Raw genomic sequence first — 19,799 nt, 5'->3', positions numbered from 1 at the left:
GGAGACCCAGCACCCGCCCCTGTTCCCTTCGGGCTGTTGTTCTTTTGTGTACACATGTTGTTCATGTTGAATGGTTCTGGGTTCATGGTTTTCAGTTCTCCGAACATCCTTCGGATTGAATTTACCTTAGACCAATTTATAAGTTTCCTCCTTCCTGCTTTTGCACCAAAACTGAGGAGCCCGTGATGCACGGGGGGGTGTATAGCAGAGGGGAGGGGTTTACACTTTTAAGTGTAATACTTTGTGTGGCCTCCGGAGGCAGAAGCTATACACCCAATTGTCTGGGTCTCCCAATAGGAGCTAGAAGAAAAGGAATTTACGGTAAGTAAACAAAATTCCCTTCTTTTCTTCATAGTATGGTACACACATATATACACAACACAGCTACATTGCTATATGCACACTCTGCAGCGCATACATATATACAACACTGCAAGATCCACAGTATATGCGCACTCTGCAGTGCTTACATATCCACTACACTGCTACATGCAGAGTATATGCACACTGCTACATGCACAGTATATGCGCACTCTGCAGCACACACATATACACAGCTACACTGCTATATGCACACTCTGTAGCGCATACATATACATAACACTGCAAGATTATTATTATTATTATTATTATTATTATTATTATTATTATTATTTATTTATAGAGCACCATTGATTCCATGGTGCTGTACATGAGAAGGGGGTTACATACTGAACACATATACAAGTTACAATAGACAGACTAGTACAGAGGGAAGAGGGCCCTGCCCTTGCGGGCTTACATTCTAAAGGATTTTGGGGAGGAGACAGTAGGTGTGGTGGGGGTGGTTGGGCGGCAGCTCCGCACGGTGGTGGGGCAGTGAGGTTATTGAAGGTTATAGGCATTTCTGAACAAATGAGTCTTTAGGTTCCGTTTGAAGTTTGCAAGTGTAGTAGATAATCTGATGTGTTGAGGCAGCGAGTTCCAGAAGACTGGGGATGCTCGGGAGAAGTCTTGGAGGCGGTTGCATGAGGAGCGAATGAGAGAGGAGGAGAGAAGGAGATCTTGGGAGGACCGGAGATTACGTTTTGGAGTGTAGCGAGAGATTAGTTCGGAGATATATGAAGGAGACAATTTGTGGATGGCTTTGTAGGTCAGTGTTAGTAGTTTGAATTGGATACGATGGAAGATTGGGAGCCAGTGAAGGGACATGCAGAGAGGAGAAGCGGGGTGGTGTGGCGAGAGGTGGATCCACAGTATATGCGCACTCTGCAGTGCACACATCCACAACACTGCTACATGCACAGTATATGCACTCTCTGCAGCGCACACATATACACAACACTGCTATATGTACAGCATATGCACTCTCTGCAGTGATCACATATCCACCACAAGCTACATTCATAGTATAAACACTCTCTACAGAGCACACATATCCACAACACAGCTACACTGCTATATGCACTCTCTGCAGCACATACATATACATAACACTGCAAGATCCACAGTATATGTGCACTCTGCAGCGCACACATATACACAACACTACTACATGCACAGTATATACGCTCTCTGCATAACACATATATCCATAACACTGGTACATGCACAGTATATGCACTCTCTGCAGTGCACACATATACACAGCACTGTTACATGCACAGTATATGCACTCTGCAGTGCACACATATACACAGCACTGTTACATGCACAGTATATGTACTCTGCAGCGCACACATATCCACAACACTGCTACATGCACATAACGCCCTCGCTTCTGCCGCACGTGCTCGGCCCTGGTATGAAAATACCAGAAATCACTACATTTTTGCTCTTCTTTGCATTATGCAAACATTTACTCCTCAACTCTGGCATAAACCATTTGATAAATGGGGGCCATAATCTCTCTTTATTTTTGACATTACTCCTTGAAAGGAACAATAGAAAAAATTCAGTTGCAAGAATATTGGATAATTTTAAGATGGCGCTGTTGATGTGTATATGACTTTGGAGCATTGGTGTTCATTCTAGAGGACAAGACGTGGTCTCCTGTGGAAGCATTGGCAGACCGCTCCAGCCCGGAAGCACGCACGGGCCATACTGCAGTCTTCGACCCAGAGAGCCGCCGAATATATATGTTTGGAGGTTCCAAAAACCAAAAGTGGTTTAATGATGTTCATATCTTGGATACCGTGGCATGGAGATGGAGGAGTGTGGAGGTCAGTGGTCATGTTTGATAACCAAGTTTAGCGGTTATCTTGGCTACTTATTATGCTTACTAGTGATGAGCGAGTACTAATGTGCATGGTAAGAAGCAGTTGGACTTTTGGATGGGCTCAACTTGTGTACCGAGTATAGTTGAAGTCAATGAGGGCAGGTCTGGAAAAATGCTCAAGTTCCCCGTTGACGTCCATTATACTCGGCACACAAGTTGAGTCCGTCCAAGCGTCTGACTGCGTCTTACCGAGCATGGTAGTGCTTGCTCATGACGAATTCTTACTACTTCATTAATTTTTATTTATTTTTTTTTCTACCTTAGTCTAAAGGCAAAGTACCACCTCTGTCTTATCACTCCTGCTCTCAATTTCTTGGAGAGTTATTTGTGTTTGGAGGAGTTTTCCCACGTCCCAACCCAGAACCAGATGGTTGCAGCGACTCTCTGTACATCTTTGATCCACAGCATGAGATATGGTACAAGCCCATTGTTCTGGGGGATAAGCCTGCTGCACGCTCTGGGTAAGAAGTTATTAAAGACATTAGATGGCCATCGACTGAATGATGCTTCATTTGTACGGCCGCTATCTCGGCTCGCTCGCCTATATACAAGAACGCTTCTCTGTTTTCAATGAGACGGAGGCCGACTGTCATTTTGCCATAGACTTGCTGTATTTTCTGGTTTGTACAATGCACTTTTTTCCCCCCAAAACTAAAAAAAAAATGGGGGTGCGCCTTACAAACTGCATATGGCTTACTGGGGCGACAGTGGTGGCGCAGGGTCGGCAATACGAAGGGCTCGGAGGGGGTGTCACTGCAGTGGAGCAACTCAGGAGGGTCAGCGATACTGCGGGCTCGTGGGGTGTCACGGCGGCGGGCGCCATTGATCTGCCGCCGGCTTGGAGGAGGAGGTGTCGCAGCTCAAGAGGGCGAGTGTGCGGCAGTGGAGGGTCGGCGATACTGCGGGCTCGTGGGGTGTCTCGGCAGCGGACACCATTGATCTGCTGGTGGACTGTGGGATGCTTTGAATTGCCGGCAGTTGACGCAATGGACTTCAAGAAAATGGCCGTGGAGGCCAATCTGTGGACACACCGCCTCCTCAGCCATTTTCTTGTAGTCCATCACGTTAACCGCCGGCGATTCAGTGGAGCCCGCAGATCAATGGCGCCTGCCGCCGCAACACCCCACGAGACCACAGTATCGTCAACCATCCGCTGCCGCCCACTGACCATCTTGACCCACGACACACCCTTCTCCGAGCCCACAACATTGCCTACCCTGCCTCCTGTGACCTTCCCAAGCCGCTCCACCATCGCTGCTCCCCCTTGGTGAGCTAATATAAGAGGCATTAAGATTATAAGACGGACCCTCATTTTAAGAGAAAAAATATTTTTTTTCATATTTTCCTCCTTCGAATTTGGGGTGCATCTTATAAAACGAAAAATATGGTATATCCAGTTGAACAAAGCAATTGGCAGTCCAAAATCTGATATAGGGTGCTTCCAATACATACTCATATCCAAAGAACCAATGGAAGCAAAAAATCCCAAATAATAACCTTTATTGAAATATATCAGAAACAGTCAAATCAAGATGTGGGACAAAAAACCCCTTTCACCCATCAGCCAACTGAATAATAAAAGATGTACAGTACAGACCAAAAGTTTGGACACACCTTCTCATCTCTAGAACAATTATTAAGAGGAGATTTTGTGCAGCAGGCCTTCATGGTAACAGCTGCTAGGAAACCACTGCTAAGGACAGGCAACAAGCAGAAGAGACTTGTTTGGGCTAAAGAACACAAGGAATGGACATTAGACCAGTGGGAATCTGTGCTTTGGTCTGAGGAGTCCAAATTTGAGATCTTTGGATCCAACCACCGTGTGTTTGTAGAAATTGTGAACGGATGGACTCTACATGCCTGGTTTCCACCGTGAAGCATGGAGTAGGAGGTGTGATGGTGTGGGGGGCTTTGCTGGGGACACTGTTGGGGATTTATTCAAAATTGAAGGCATACTGAACCAGCATGGCTACCACAGCATCTTGCAGCGGCGTGCTATTCCATCCGGTTTGCGTTTAGTTGGACCATCATTTATTTTTCAACAGGACATTGACCCCAAACACACCTCCAGGCTGTGTAAGGGCTATATTACTAAGAAGGAGAGTGATGGGGTGCTACGCCAGATGACCTGGCCTCCACAGTCACCAGACCTGAACCCAATTGAGATGGTTTGGGGTGAGCTGGACCGCAGAGTGAAGGCAAAAGGACCAACAAGTGCTAAGCATCTCTGGGAACTCCTTCAAGACTGTTGGAAAACCATTTCCGGTGACTACCTCTTGAAGCTCATGAAGAGAATGCCAAGAGTGTGCAAAGCAATAATCAAAGCAAAAGGTGGCTACTGTGAAGAACCTAGAATATAAGACATATTTTCAGTTGTTTCACACTTTTTTAACTATTTCATGCCACATAAATTTGATGCCTTCAATGTACAGTTAGGTCCAGAAATATTTGGACAGTGACACAAGTTTTGTTATTTTAGCTGTTTACAAAAACATGTTCAGAAATACAATTATATATATAATATGGGCTGAAAGTGCACACTCCCAGCTGCAATATGAGAGTTTTCACATCCAAATCGGAGAAAGGGTTTAGGAATCATAGCTCTGTAATGCATAGCCTCCTCTTTTTCAAGGGACCAAAAGTAATTGGACAAGGGACTCTAAGGGCTGCAATTAACTCTGAAGGCATCTCCCTCGTTAACCTGTAATCAATGAAGTAGTTAAAAGGTCTGGGGTTGATTACAGGTGTGTGGTTTTGCATTTGGAAGCTGTTGCTGTGACCAGACAACATGCGGTCTAAGGAACTCTCAATTGAGGTGAAGCAGAACATCCTGAGGCTGAAAAAAAAGAAAAAATCCATCAGAGAGATAGCAGACATGCTTGGAGTAGCAAAATCAACAGTCGGGTACGTTCTGAGAAAAAAGGAATTGACTGGTGAGCTTGGGAACTCAAAAAGGCCTGGGCGTCCACGGATGACAACAGTGGTGAATGATCGCCGCATACTTTCTTTGGTGAAGAAGAACCCGTTCACAACATCAACTGAAGTCCAGAACACTCTCAGTGAAGTAGGTGTATCTGTCTCTAAGTCAACAGTAAAGAGAAGACTCCATGAAAGTAAATACAAAGGGTTCATATCTAGATGCAAACCATTCATCAATTGCAAAAATAGACAGGCCAGAGTTAAATTTGCTGAAAAACACCTCATGAAGCCAGCTCAGTTCTGGAAAAGTATTCTATGGACAGATGAGACAAAGATCAACCTGTACCAGAATGATGGGAAGAAAAAAGTTTGGAGAAGAAAGGGAACGGCACATGATCCAAGGCACACCACATCCTCTGTAAAACATGGTGGAGACAACGTGATGGCATGGGCATGCATGGCTTTCAATGGCACTGGGTCACTTGTGTTTATTGATGACATAACAGCAGACAAGAGTAGCCGGATGAATTCTGAAGTGTACCGGGATATACTTTCAGCCCAGATTCAGCCAAATGCCGCAAAGTTGATCGGACGGCGCTTCATAGTACAGATGGACAATGACCCCAAGCATACAGCCAAAGCTACCCAGGAGTTCATGAGTGCAAAAAAGTGGAACATTCTGCAATGGCCAAGTCAATCACCAGATCTTAACCCAATTGAGCATGCATTTCACTTGCTCAAATCCAGACTTAAGACGGAAAGACCCACAAACAAGCAAGACCTGAAGGCTGCGGCTGTAAAGGCCTGGCAAAGCATTAAGAAGGAGGAAACCCAGCGTTTGGTGATGTCCATGGGTTCCAGACTTAAGGCAGTGATTGCCTCCAAAGGATTCGCAACAAAATATTGAAAATAAAAATATTTTGTTTGGGTTTGGTTTATTTGTCCAATTACTTTTGACCTCCTAAAATGTGGAGTGTTTGTAAAGAAATGTGTACAATTCCTACAATTTCTATCAGATATTTTTGTTCAAACCTTCAAATTAAACGTTACAATCTGCACTTGAATTCTGTTGTAGAGGTTTAATTTCAAATCCAATGTGGTGGCATGCAGAGCCCAACTCGCGAAAATTGTGTCACTGTCCAAATATTTCTGGACCTAACTGTAAATCTACAATTTTCAGTGTCCTGAAAATAAAGAAAACTTTTTGAATGAGAAGGTGTGTCCAAACTTTTGGTCTGTACTGTAAATACACAACTCCAGAAGAATCACAATGTGTGACTATAATATTGTATTATAATAACACCAAAAAGTAGCAATAATACAGAAGATATACCCTAAGAAAATGACAGCTTAACATCAGACATAAAGACAATGTCACAAGGCTGTCCAAACTCCTTCTTCATTCTCTAGTATCTCCTTTAAGTAATGATAGGCGAACCCGCACGGTTAGTTCGCCGTCCATACCGGATACCCAATATCCATGCACCGACCCCCGAACATGAAGTTCTCAGTGAACTCCATGTAACTATTTGGATTCGTCCCTCCTGATAATTAAAAAAAATAAATAATGGAAAATAGGAAATAAAGCAGGAGAGTTATATTTACCGAGTCTAAGGGTACCTTCACACTTAGCGATGCAGCAGCGATCCGACCAGCGATCTGACCTGGTCAGGATCGCTGCTGCATCGCTACATGGTCGCTGGTGAGCTGTCAAACAGGCAGATCTCACCAGCGACCACTGAACAGCCCCCAGCCAGCAGCGACGTGCAAGCGACGCTGCGCTTGCACGGAGCCGCCGACTGGAAGCTGCGGAGACTGGTAACTAAGGTAAACATCGGGTATGGTTACCCGATGTTTACATTAGTTACCAGCGCTGTGTGCAGAGAGCAGGGAGCCGCGCACACTGAGCGCTGGCTCCTTGCTCTCCTAGCTGCTGTACACATCGGGTTAATTAACCCGATGTGTACAGCAGCTACATGTGCAGAGAGCCGGAGCCGGCAGCACAGGCAGCGTGAGAGCTGCGGAGGCTGGTAACTAAGGTAAATATCGGGTAACCACCTTGGTTACCCGATGTTTATCTTGGATACAGCTTACCTCAGCTGTCAGACGCCGGCTCCTGCTCCCTGCTCGCTTCATTTGTCGCTCTCTCGCTGTCACACACAGCGATCTGTGTGTCACAGCAGGAGAGCGGCTTTGAAGAAAACGAACCAGGGCTGTGTGTAACGAGCAGCGATCTCGCAGCAGGGGCCAGATCGCTGCTCAGTGTCACACACAGCGAGATCGCTAATGAGGTCACTGCTGCGTCACAAAAAGCGTGACTCAGCAGCGATCTCGGCAGCGAGCTCGCTGTGTGTGAAGCACCCCTAACACTCGGCTGTAACACTGCTTCCGGGGCCGCTCATTACTATTATGCATATTCACTGCTTTCACCACCCACAAGCAATCCTAATTGGTTGCAGTCAGACTGCGCCCCCACCCTGTATGACAGTGTCTGTGATTGGTTGGAATCACACACTCTGTCTGTGTCTGTATAGTGGTGTAAAAATAAATAAAAAATTGGTATGGGGTCCCCCATATTATGATACCCAGCACAGATAAAGCGTACAGCTACAGGCTGCAGCCCCCAGCCATGTGCTTATCAAAATAAGAAGAACCGCATGTTGCTTTTTTTAAATTATTTAAACAAATAAAATTTTAAAAAAACGCGTGCGGTTCCCCCAATTTTCAATTTTGATACCCAGCCATAATAAAGCCGACTGACAGCTGGGGGTTGGTATTCTCAGGCTGGGGAGACTACTATCCCTCAGTTGGAACTGTACTAGCTCGGGAGAGGTGTGTGTTATTTTTACTTTATTTTATCTGGGCCTCATTAGGATTTACAAGGTTTGTCCAGAAATAGATAACCCCTTTAATATTTATGCAGAATAGGTGTTTTTGCTTTTTATACTGTTTGGTTATTGCTGTGGTTTATTTCTTTAGTCCTTTTGTGAGTCATTTAAAACTGGCTACTTAAGCGGGGGGCTTTTCACATTTTTGTTTTAATTTTTGGAACTACAAATGCTTGTAAAGTGGCAGATGTCTGATCTCGAGGAATACTCCCCCATGTGTGTTATGAACCATGAACATCACTTAAGCAGTTTGTACCTACTAATAAGATGCGTATAATGTACTGCCTTCTGTTTAGACATTCGGCCTGCCTTCTGGACAGAAATCTGTATATTTTCGCTGGTTGGGACATACCATATCTTTACAATGACCTCTATATTCTTGATCTCGGTGAGTGTTTGCATTAATGACAAAATATTGTTTTGTTTTTTGGTGTGTATATATATATATATATATATATATATATATATATATATATATATATATATATATATATATATATATATATATATATATATATATATATATATATATATATATATATATATAATATATATATATATATATATATTACAATGGGTCCAAATTATCAAAGCTTTCACGCCAGAATTCTGACATAAAAGCTTTGAAAAATCGTAAAATTTAGGTCCAACTCAATATTGCGGTATTCATGGCCGTTTCTTCCAGGTCCGACAAAACTGGGCGGGATGGCAGCGCCGGGAAGGGAAGCCACAGCTTGTCATGTATTAGATTAATGGTGTTCTCTACTCCAGAAATCTCACACCGGACGGGAGTGAGATTTTGGGATAGCGCATACATGAGTACGCCATTCATCAGATGCTCGTTTTATGGTGTGCACCCTTTCATGAATCAGGAGCCACCAACTTCTCCACGGCCACTCATGAAGACCACGTTAACAACCACTGATGATGTTGCATCAGAATCAATATCTTTTAAAAAATATTGATAGTACGTTAAAGGGAACCTGTCACCAGATTTGGCGACTATAAGCTGCGGCCACCACCAGTGGGCTTTTATATACAGCATGTTAGAATACTATATATAAGAGCCCAGGCCGCTGTGTAGAACGTAAAAATCACTTTATAATACTCACATAAGGTGCGGTGCAGACTAGTCGGATGGATGTCTCCGTTCGTTCTCCGGTACCGGTGCCTCCTCTTTCGGCCATCTTTATTCTTTCTTCTGAAGGCGGCGGGCATGACGAGTCCTACATCATGCACATGCGCCGGCATTGAGGTCCAGCTCAGGTGCACCTTGATCTGTCCTGAGCAGGGCAGATTAAAGTATTGTAGTGTGCCTGCGCAGGACCTCAATGCCGGCTTAGAGTGGATGACGTAGGACGCATCATGCACCCCGGCTTCAGAAGGAGGACAAAGATGGCCAAAAGAGGAGGTGTCGCACGCGGAGAATGGAGACCCCCCATCCGACCAGTCTGCACCGTACTGACCGTTTTAGGTGAGTATTATAAAGTCATTTTTACGTTCTACACAGCGGCCTGGGCTCTTATATACAGCATGTTACAATACTGTATATAAGAGCCAACTGGTGGTGGCCACAGTTTATAGGCCCCAAATCTGGTGACAGGTTCCCTTTTAAAGGGATTGTCATCTATTGGACAACCCCTCATCAATTGTCAATATGGCTGGCATGCTTGGCTTTTGGTGGTGCTTTAGTGGTAGGGATGGCCGTCCTAGTAGAAAACCACGGCACTCATAGTTTGCAATTGTTCCATAATATATCACATGGCAAACATGGGGTGTGATGGTCTTTGATCACACCCCAATAATGCATGGGAATGTGTGTCTGAGACCGAGCGTGCTGACAAATCGCCTATTTCTCTTAGTTTTCACACCTCGAGTACAGTGCTTTTCGTCAACCCCTTATTAATTGGCCAAGGAAGGTGAAGGGGGGGTGATGAGATTATACTCTTGCCACTCATCCTTTTATCATAGCTGCAGTCAATCAGCAGGTGCTGTTCGTCTGCAGCGTTCACGTTATGTCTAAGCAGAAGAAACGCTTCAATTTCCTTGTGGTTCTTTAAATATTCATATGATGAAATAGTCATAATAATTCGCATCATTACTTTTGTAAAATGTCATAATTAAAGCGGCTGATTTGGGTTGGATGACTTTCATGTCACAGTGTACAAAAATAGTTAGCGAGAGACCTAAATTTACATCTTAACATGTAAAGCAAAATTCGTTAATTTTACCATTTCATAATTCTCTTTTTTTATTTTGCTACCAGGACTCATGGAGTTTTCACGAGTTGAAGTTGAGGGGAGCTCCCCCACACCCCGTTCGTAAGTGAATGTGGAATTGCTAACATTTACTGGCTCAAATTGTCTGGTTACTTAAAGGGAATCTGTCACCAGGTTTTTGCCACCTAATCCGAGAGCAGCATAACGTAGGGGCAGAGATCCTGATTCCAGCGATGTGTCACTTACTGGGCTGCTTAGTGTAGCTTTGATAAAATCACTATTTAATCAGCAGGAGATTATCATTACAGGGTAAAGTAATGGGGTAAAGTTTCTCCTTGTGGACAGGAGTGTTGGGTTTGAGCATTCATCTTGTGAGATTTTAGGGGAGTATTTTGGTACCATTTTTGTACCGCAGAGCAATGTTACATATAGTTACATAGGTACATAGGTTGAAAAAAGCCCTCGGTCCATCTAGTTCACCCTTCCTTCACCAATTATACATTTTGTCCCTAAGTCATTTATAACCGACAATGTTGTGTACTGAGGAAATCATCCAGCCCTGATATAAAAGCTGTTATAGTATCTGCCATTACTACCTCTTGTGGTCGGCATTCCACAGTCTGACTGCTCTAACTGTAAAGAACCCTTTCCTATTTAGCTGTCGGAATCGCTTTTCTTCCACTCGCAGTGAGTGCCCCCTGGTCCTTAGTATTGTCTTTGGAAGAAATAAGTCATGTGCCAGTCCTTTATATTGACCACACATGTATTTATACATATAAATGAGATCTCCTCTGAGACGTCTTTTTTCTAAGCTAAACATATCTAACTTTTCCATCCTCTCATCATACGGGCGGCCTCCATTCCTAATAATAATCTAGTTGCCGCCTTTGAACTGACTTTAACATCTGAATGTCCTTTTTAAAATGTGGAGCCCAAAACTGGATCCCATATTCCAGATGTGGCCTTACAAGTGATTTATAGAGGGGTAACAATACGTTGGGATCACGGGATCTAATCTCTCTTTTTATACACCCTAGAATCTTGTTTGCTTTTGCAGCTGTTGCCTGACATTGAGTGCTGCTGCTCAGCTTATTTGTAATGAGAATACCCAAGTCCTTCTCCTGTTCTGTAGTCCGGAGGTTACTTCCATTTAATGTATACGCAGTTATAGGATTACTCCGTCCTAGGTGCATTACTCTATATTTATCAACATTAAATCTCATTTGCCAAGTATCTGCCCATTCTGACATCTTATCCAGATTTTTTTGTAATATTGTACTATCAAGGTCAGTTTTTAATATCCTACATAGTTTGGTATCATCAGCAAAGACTGACACTTTACTATCAATCCCATCCACAAGGTCATTAATAAAGAGATTAAAAAGAATCGGTCCAAGCACAGATCCCTGCGCTCCCCACTGCTGACTATAGCCCATTTAGAGAATGTGCCATTTATGACTACTCTTTGTTTCCTATCTTTTAGCCAATTCCTTACCCAGTTGCATATAGTTTCCCCTAGTCCTTTACATGAATGTACTGATCTTGTTCCATTATTATTTTCCTTTTCCTCTTAGCTGGCATTCTGCTGCCTGTGTATCCAATTCCCATTTCCTAATTCATGGTGGCTATGATGGAAATCAGGCTCTTAACGATACTTGGATATTTAACACCGGTAATGTATAAACAAGGATTTATGGAAAATGTCTCTTGCGATGCTAACGATCAATCATATGTGTTTTATATTAATTGGGAACGTTCCTTTTTCACTTTACAGTGACACGGACTTGGACTACGTTGGTCCATGATTCATTGCCAAGTTCTCCCCGTGCTGGCTCTTCTATGCTGTCCCTCCCTGGAGGGAAAGATGACGGCGAGGATCGCCCCCCTGGTGAAATACTCATTTTTGGAGGAGGGGACAATAACGGCCAGTTCTACAATGACACCGTCAGGCTGCAGATATCGGATATCATTGATGATTAACTTTTTATATGGCTTTCCTTTTAAAAATAACAATGCCTTTACTATGTTCTCTTTTAAGCGTATGTATATAATGTTTGATGATTTGTAAATAGTTTTAATAAATGTATGTTTTTTGGTTGTTGCGATGTGTAATACGTTTTCGTCAGCATTTGTATATGAAGATTGCTTTATAAAGTAAAGCTGAACTTTATTATTATACCTTTTTCTTTCTTTTATACTATATTATACGTGTCTTTTTTATAATGTCTTGGTATCAAAGATCGCGATGTCATTGACCTGATACAATGTTTAACTTTTATTCATTGACCAGAATATTTGTTAGATTCTAGCTGATTATATTATACCTCTTCACAATGCGGCCAATTTCCATTTACCATATTTTTCGGACTATAAGACGCACCTTTTTTCTCCAAAAATTTTGGGGGAAAGTGGGGGAGTGCGTCTTATAGTTCGATGGCTGTGGGGAAGGGTGGCGTGGGGGTGGAGCGGGTGATCGGAGGCAGGAGCAGGCAGGAGCAGGGCCTACCGTGACCACGTGGGCCCGCTCATTAGTCTCATTTCATATGCACTGCATCCCGATGCCATCATCTCTCAGTCGCTGAGAGGTGGGCGGGATGATGGGTTGGGGGTAAGCGCATAATTAACAGCTGGACCGCATGATCATCCCTGGCAACTACAGTCTGAAGTGATCATGTATGGCCATATTCACTGCCCCTCGTGTATCATTTATCAGCGTGGGGTGGCAGTGATAAGTATACTCACCGGTCACCGTTCCCTGCAGCATCGCAATGTCCTCCCGTCTGTCGGCCCGCTGAGTGGCTCGATGTGTGTGGAGAGCGGTGCGCACAGCTATAACGTCATCACTGTGCGCACGTCTCCACACAGGTCAGCGGCGCTGCTGCTGGCACAGACAGGAAAACGAGCGATGCGTGGAGTGAGGAAAGGTGAGTATAAACGTTTGTTTCTTCATCGTTCCTTATGGGAGACCCAGACCATGGGTGTATAGCTTCTGCCTCCGGAGGACACACAAAGTACTACACTAAAAAGTGTAGCTCCTCCCTCCTAGCATATACACCCCCTGGATAACCAAATATAGCCAGTTCAATGCTTTGTGTTCAGGAGGCACACATCCACACATGCATTCTCATCTGATTTTTGATTTTAAAGAGTTTGAAGAAAAGCGGGTCCAAGTCTGGACCCCCGGCATGTCCCTTCTCACCCCATTGTATCGGCGGTGCTGTTAAGGTTGATTTACAAGGCTGGAGCCTTACATGCCGCGCTCCTTCACCATCCCTCGTGCTTTGGCTTGAAGTGGGAGCCAACACTGTTCTCACTGCCTTGCAGGAGACCGGTCTCCATCCGCAGCCCTCTCAGGATCCTGCCGGACGGAGCACTCATCCCTCAGGGACCTGGCCCTGCGTCTCATAAGCTAAGTATTTGAGACGTTATTAGGGGGTCCCTTGTACTTTTATTGTGGGGAGAGTGTGTTATTTAACTTTGCTGTGATTTCCGTCCGGTTCTCTGGTTTTCACCTGAGAACCGCGCCGAGGGTGCCTGCTCGCCGGCCGCATTGAAAAATGTAGGCCCCGGCTTCGCCTGCGGCCTACTTTCGTTTTCACTGCCCCTGCATGTCAGTCATGCAGAGGGACAGTGCGGCTCCGCCCACCGGCCGTTCGCCATAGGGGAGGACACTCCTCTCTGAGAAGATGTTTCCCTCCCCTGTATATCTCCTTGGCCCTCCGGATCCCGCTCTTTGGCTAGGCCCTGCCCCCTATACTCGCTCCGGCGCCATTTTCTCAGCGTTCTGCAGACTGGTCGGCGCTGGCTGCAGCATCTCTGCTAATTTGTCTGGGGGTCCGAGCTGTGGGATCCGGAGGGCACACAAACGGGCTGGTAAGCCACAACCTCCGGTTGTGGACCTTTCTTATACACTCTCTGGGGGTCATTCTGGCTCAGAGCCCCCACCTCAGCAGCATGTCTCACACTAGGAGCAAGACTGCAAGGCTGTACTCCATATGCACTGCATGTAAGCTCGTACTGCCTGAACCGAGCACATATCCACATTGTGATGCCTGCTCTAACATGACGGGGCCTCAGCCTGGAGTCTCCCCAGTGGTCCCTCCGGCTGCTCCGGCTCCGGTGGCTGATCCCCCGGCTTGGGTAGAATCCTTCTCTAAGTCTATCTTCCAGTCTTTTGCCGACTCCATGGGAGAGTTGTCCCGGACTCTGCTGAGCATGCATCAGCCCCCTTCTCAGGGTGCCTCTGCTGCTACGGCTCGCTCTGCAGAGCTCACAGAGGATTCTTCACCTGCTCCCAGACCCCGTCCTCCTAAAAGGAGACGCAGGGTCCCCTCGCCTTCCTCGTCCCGCGGCTCTGATTCCAGAGCTGACTCGCAGGACGAGGACGATGCCTTTACATGGGGCTCGGACGCTACCTCCATGTGCCCCATTGATCTGACCAAGGGTGAAGCAGATGTTAGTGATTTGATTGCGTCCATTAATTCTGTACTGGACCTCAATCCGCCAGTATCAGAGGAGCAACCCTCTCTGGCAGAAAAGCACCAGTTTACCTTGCCTAAGAGAACAAGGAGTGTGTTCTTTAACCACTCCAGTTTTCAGGCCACTGTGGCCAAGCCCAGGGCCTGTCCTGACAAACGCTTCCCAAAGCGTGGTTCTGATGACCGTTTTCCTTTTCCACCTGAGGTGGTCAAGGAGTGGGCTCACTCTCCAAAGGTAGACCCTCTGGTGTCTAGAATCTCAGCCCGGACAGTTGTATCAGTGGCCGACGGCACCTCACTTAAGGATCCCACTGACCGCCAGGTTGACCTTTTGGCCAAATCTGTATATGAGGCGGCAGGGGCCTCGTTCTCCCCATCTTTTGCAGCAGTATGGGCTCTCAAAGCCATCTCTGCTTCTCTGGAGGAGATGCATTCCCTCACCAGGGACTCCATGCCTGAAATGGTTGCCTTAACTTCTCAGGCTTCGGCCTTTTAATCCTACGCCATGTCTGCCATGCTGGAGGCTTCTCACCGCACTGCGGTGGCTTCGGCTAATTCCCTCGCTATCCGCAGGATCTTGTGGCTCCGGGAGTGGAAGGCAGACGCTTCTTCAAAGAAGTTCCTTGCTGGGCTCCCATTTGCTGGGTCCAGGCTATTCGGTGAACAATTGGACGAGATTATTAAGGAGGCTACGGGCGGGAAGAGTACTTCCTTGCCACAGACTAAAGCCAGGAAACCTGTCCAGGGCAGGAACCAGTCGAGGTTTCGTTCCTTTCGTTCCTCCAACTGGTCGTCCTCTAAGCCCTCGGCCTCGTCCACTAACTCAGCCAAGGACCAGAAGCCCAACTGGCGCACGAAGCCGCGTCCCCAGAAGACCGCTGGAGCTGCTGCCACCAAGGCAGCCTCCTCTTGACTATCTGGCCGCGCCAGAAACGTCCTTGGTCGGTGGCAGGCTCTCACACTTTGGCGACGTGTGGTTTCAACACGTCTCCGATCAGTGGGTGCGGGATATCATCTCCCATGGCTACAGGATAGAATTCTCTTCCAGCCTGCCAAACAGATTTTTTCTGTCAACTCCCCCCTGCTCCAAGGCCGCCGCCTTCTCACAAGCCGTGGCATCCTTGCAGGCCAGCGGAGTAATTGTACCGGTTCCCGCCAGGGAACGGTTCAGAGGTTTCTACTCAAATCTCTTCCTAGTCCCCAAAAAGGACGGTTCCTTCCGGCCCATCCTGGATCTCCAAGCTTCTCAACAAGCATGTTCAGGTGCGGCATTTTCGCATGGAGTCTCTGCGATCAGTCATTGCCTCAATGACCCAAGGAGATTTCCTGGCATCCATCGACATCAGAGATGCCTATCTGCATGTGTCACACCAGCGTTGGCTACGTTTTGCAATCGGAGAGGAACATTTCCAGTTCGTGGCTCTCCCCTTCGGGTTAGCCACGGCCCCTCGAGTATTCACCAAGGTCATGGCAGCAGTGGTTGCGGTTCTGCACCTCCAGGGGTTGGCAGTGATTCCTTACCTGGACGACCTTCTAGTCAAGGCTTCATCCAGTGCAGACTGTCAGCGGAGTGTCTCGCTCACTCTTGCCACTCTAGCCCAATTCGGGTGGATTGTCAATCTGCCCAAATCCACTCTGACTCCGACCCAGAGTCTCACGTACCTGGGGATGCAGTTCGAGACTCTGCCGGCACTTGTGAAGTTGCCCTTAGTCAAACAGCAGTCTCTCCATATGGCGGTGCGCTCTCTGCTGAGACCCCGCTGTCATTCCATCAGGCACCTAATGCAGGTGCTGGGTCAGATGGTGGCATCAATGGAAGCGGTTCCCTTTGCCCAGTTCCATCTGCGTCCTCTGCAGCTGGACATTCTCCGCTGTTGGGACAAGCGGACCTCTTCCTTGCACAGGTTGGTGGCTCTGTCGCCACAGACCAGGGGCTCCCTTCAGTGGTGGCTTCGGCCTTTCTCTCTGTCTCAGGGACGCTCTTTCCTGGCCCCGTCCTGGGTGATTCTCACCACGGATGCCAGTCTTTCCGGCTGGGGAGCAGTATATCTCCACCACCGAGCACAGGGCACTTGGACTCCGTCCGAATCAGCCCTCTCGATCAATGTGCTGGAGATCAGGGCTGTGCTCCTAGCTCTCGTAGCCTTTCACCACCGGTTGGCGGGCAAGCACATTCGAGTCCAGTCAGACAACGCGACAGCGGTTGCCTACATCAATCACCAGGGCGGGACACGCAGCCGCCTGTCAATGTTAGAGGTTCAACGCATCCTTCAGTGGACGGAGGACTCCAAGTCCACCATATCCGCAGTCCACATCCCAGGCGTGGAAAACTGGGAGGCAGATTATCTCAGCCGTCAAGCCGTGGACAGCGGCGAGTGGGCTCTGCATCCGGCAGTGTTTCGGACAATCTGCCGCAAGTGGGGCACTCCGGAAGTGGATCTAATGGCATCCCGGCACAACAACAAGGTTCCGGTTTACGTGGCTCGCTCCCACGATCCTCAGGCCTTTGCAGCGGACGCGCTGGTTCAAAATTGGTCCCAGTTTCGTCTGTCTTACGTGTTTCCCCCTCTAGCTCTCTTGCCCAGAGTCCTGCGCAAGATCAGAATGGGGGGCCGTCGGGTCATCCTCATTGCTCCAGACTGGCCCAGGCGAGCTTGGTACCCAGACCTGCTCCATCTGTCCGTAGAGGTGCTGTGGCATCTAGCGGACCGTCCAGACCTTCTCTCACAAGGTCCGTTTTTCCTTGAAAGCCGAATTCTGCGGCTTTCAGATTGACGGCGTGGCTCTTGAGTCCTGGATCTTGACGACTTCTGGTATCCCTCCTGAAGTCATCTCCACTATGACTCGGGCTCGGAAGTCTTCCTCGGCCAAGATTTATCACAGGACCTGGAGAATTTTCCTGTCCTGGTGTCGCTCTTCCGGCCATGCTCCTTGGCCTTTTTCCCTGCCGACCCTTCTGTCCTTCCTGCAGTCTGGTCTGCAGCTAGGACTATCCCTCAATTCCCTCAAGGGACAGGTCTCGGCTCTGTCAGTGTTGTTCCAGCGGCATATCGCCCGGCTGGCTCAGGTGCGCACCTTCATGCAGGGCGCATCTCACATCATTCCGCCTTACCGGCGGCCTCTGGATCCCTGGGACCTTAATCTGGTCCTCACGGCCTTGAAGAAACCCCCTTTTGAGCCTCTTAGGGAGGTTTCTTTGTCTCGTTTTTCACAGAAAGTGGTCTTTCTAGTGGCCATAACTTCCCTCAGGAGAGTCTCTGATTTGGCTGCGCTCTCTTCGGAGTCACCTTTTTTGGTTTTTCATCAAGACAAGGTGGTTCTCCGTCCGACTCCGGACTTTCTTCCTAAGGTGGTATCTCCTTTCCACCTTAACCAGGATATTTCCCTGCCTTCCTTTTGTCCGGCTCCTGTTCATCGCTTTGAAAAAGCGTTGCATTCTCTGGATCTGGTGCGGGCGCTCCGGATCTATGTGTCTCGCACCGCTGCTCTTAGGCGGTGCACCTCTCTTTTTGTGCTGACCACTGGTCGGCATAAGGGCCTCTCGGCTTCTAAGCCGACCCTAACTCGTTGGATTAGGTCGGCCATTTCCGATGCCTACCAGTGTACTCAAGTGCCTCCCCCGCCGGGGATCAAGGCACACTCGACCAGAGCTGTCGGTGCCTCTTGGGCTTTCAGGCACCAGGCTACGGCTCAGCAGGTCTGTCAGGCTGCCACTTGGTCTAGTCTGCACACCTTTTCGAAGCACTACCAAGTGCATGCTCATGCTTCGGCAGATGCGAGCTTGGGCAGACGCATCCTTTAGGCGGCTGTCGCCCATTTGTGAAGTTAGGCTCCGCCTACTTCTTAGTTTTTTCTGTTTATTCCCACCCATGGACTGCTTTGAGACGTCCCATGGTCTGGGTCTCCCATAAGGAACGATGAAGAAAAAGAGAATTTTGTTTACTTACCGTAAATTCTTTTTTTTATAGTTCCGACATGGGAGACCCAGCACCCTCCCTGTTGCCTGTTGGCAGTTTTCTTGTTCCGTGTGTTTTCACCGGCTGTTGTTGTAGACAGAGGTTCCGGTTGTTCCGGGTTTTGCTCTATCTCTACTTGTGGGTGGATGTCCTCCTTCAGCTTTTGCACTAAACTGGCTATATATGGTTATCCAGGGGGTGTATATGCTAGGAGGGAGGAGCTACACTTTTTAGTGTAGTACTTTGTGTGTCCTCCGGAGGCAGAAGCTAAACACCCATTGTCTGGGTCTCCCAATACGGAACTATAAGAAAAAGAATTTACGGTAAGTAAACAAAATTCTCTTTTTTTGTGTGCCACAGGATGGGAGCACATACCAGGATGGGGATATTTACCAGGATGGGGGTATTTACCAGGATCGGGGACATATATACAAGGATGGGGTTAATATGCAAGGCAGGAGGATCATTAGCAGGATGGGGTACTTTTAGTAGAGAATTTGGGGACATTACCCCCGTAATAGTGTCAGCGGCAGATCCTCGCCCCATCACTGTGTCATGACCACATCTTTTGCTTAAAAATTTATTTTCCTATTTTCCTCCTCTAAAACCAGGGTGCGTCTTATTGTCTGAAAAATACGGTATTCGTTATTGGGGTTTTTTTCCTCCATCTCCTTCCTTGAGCCCAAACTTTTTTTTTTTACCGTATTTAAATAGTATCCTTAAGGGACTTCAACTGCTGTATATAGTAAAATCATGGTCTCCTTTCGAAACCTGGCCACAGGTGCATAAAATAGTGAGTCCCCATGCCACGTGCTGGTAATGCCATGGTCAGAGCTCCACCCGTGATCGTTAGCCGCAGGTCCTGGCTGTAACGCCCAACCGTTATAAGTGCAAAGAAACAAATATCCCGCTCACCCCAAGACGTCCGCACTCCTGGCGGTGTTGAAGCACGAGATCCCGCTGCTGTTCAGCGTCTGAGGCACAGGTGAACAAAGGCATGATCCAGCTTGACGTTTCCATAAAAACACAGCTTTAATGAAAAACTTTTTTTAAAATACAAAGAATATTTTTCTTGTAATAAA

The 19,799-nt window shown here is 47.1% G+C and overlaps 1 protein-coding gene across 1 annotated transcript in view; it reads left to right on the top strand.

Annotated features, from left to right (window-relative positions):
• Positions 1–12,424, top strand: part of LOC142254794 (kelch domain-containing protein 2-like) — a 32,138-nt gene extending 19,714 nt beyond the window's left edge. Inside the window, exons 6-11 of the mRNA XM_075326096.1 lie at positions 2,014–2,201; positions 2,522–2,718; positions 8,361–8,452; positions 10,331–10,385; positions 11,858–11,955; positions 12,058–12,424. Coding sequence (XP_075182211.1) covers positions 2,014–2,201; positions 2,522–2,718; positions 8,361–8,452; positions 10,331–10,385; positions 11,858–11,955; positions 12,058–12,263 — 836 coding nt within the window. The 3' untranslated portion in view covers positions 12,264–12,424. The remainder of the gene's footprint in view (positions 1–2,013; positions 2,202–2,521; positions 2,719–8,360; positions 8,453–10,330; positions 10,386–11,857; positions 11,956–12,057) is intronic.
• Positions 12,425–19,799: the final 7,375 nt, after the last annotated feature.

This window comes from Anomaloglossus baeobatrachus, chromosome 10, assembly GCF_048569485.1.
Source record: "Anomaloglossus baeobatrachus isolate aAnoBae1 chromosome 10, aAnoBae1.hap1, whole genome shotgun sequence".
NCBI classification, from domain to species: Eukaryota; Metazoa; Chordata; class Amphibia; order Anura; family Aromobatidae; genus Anomaloglossus; species Anomaloglossus baeobatrachus.
Note: the sequence above shows the minus strand (reverse complement) of the source record. Positions and strands in the feature narration are given on the sequence as shown.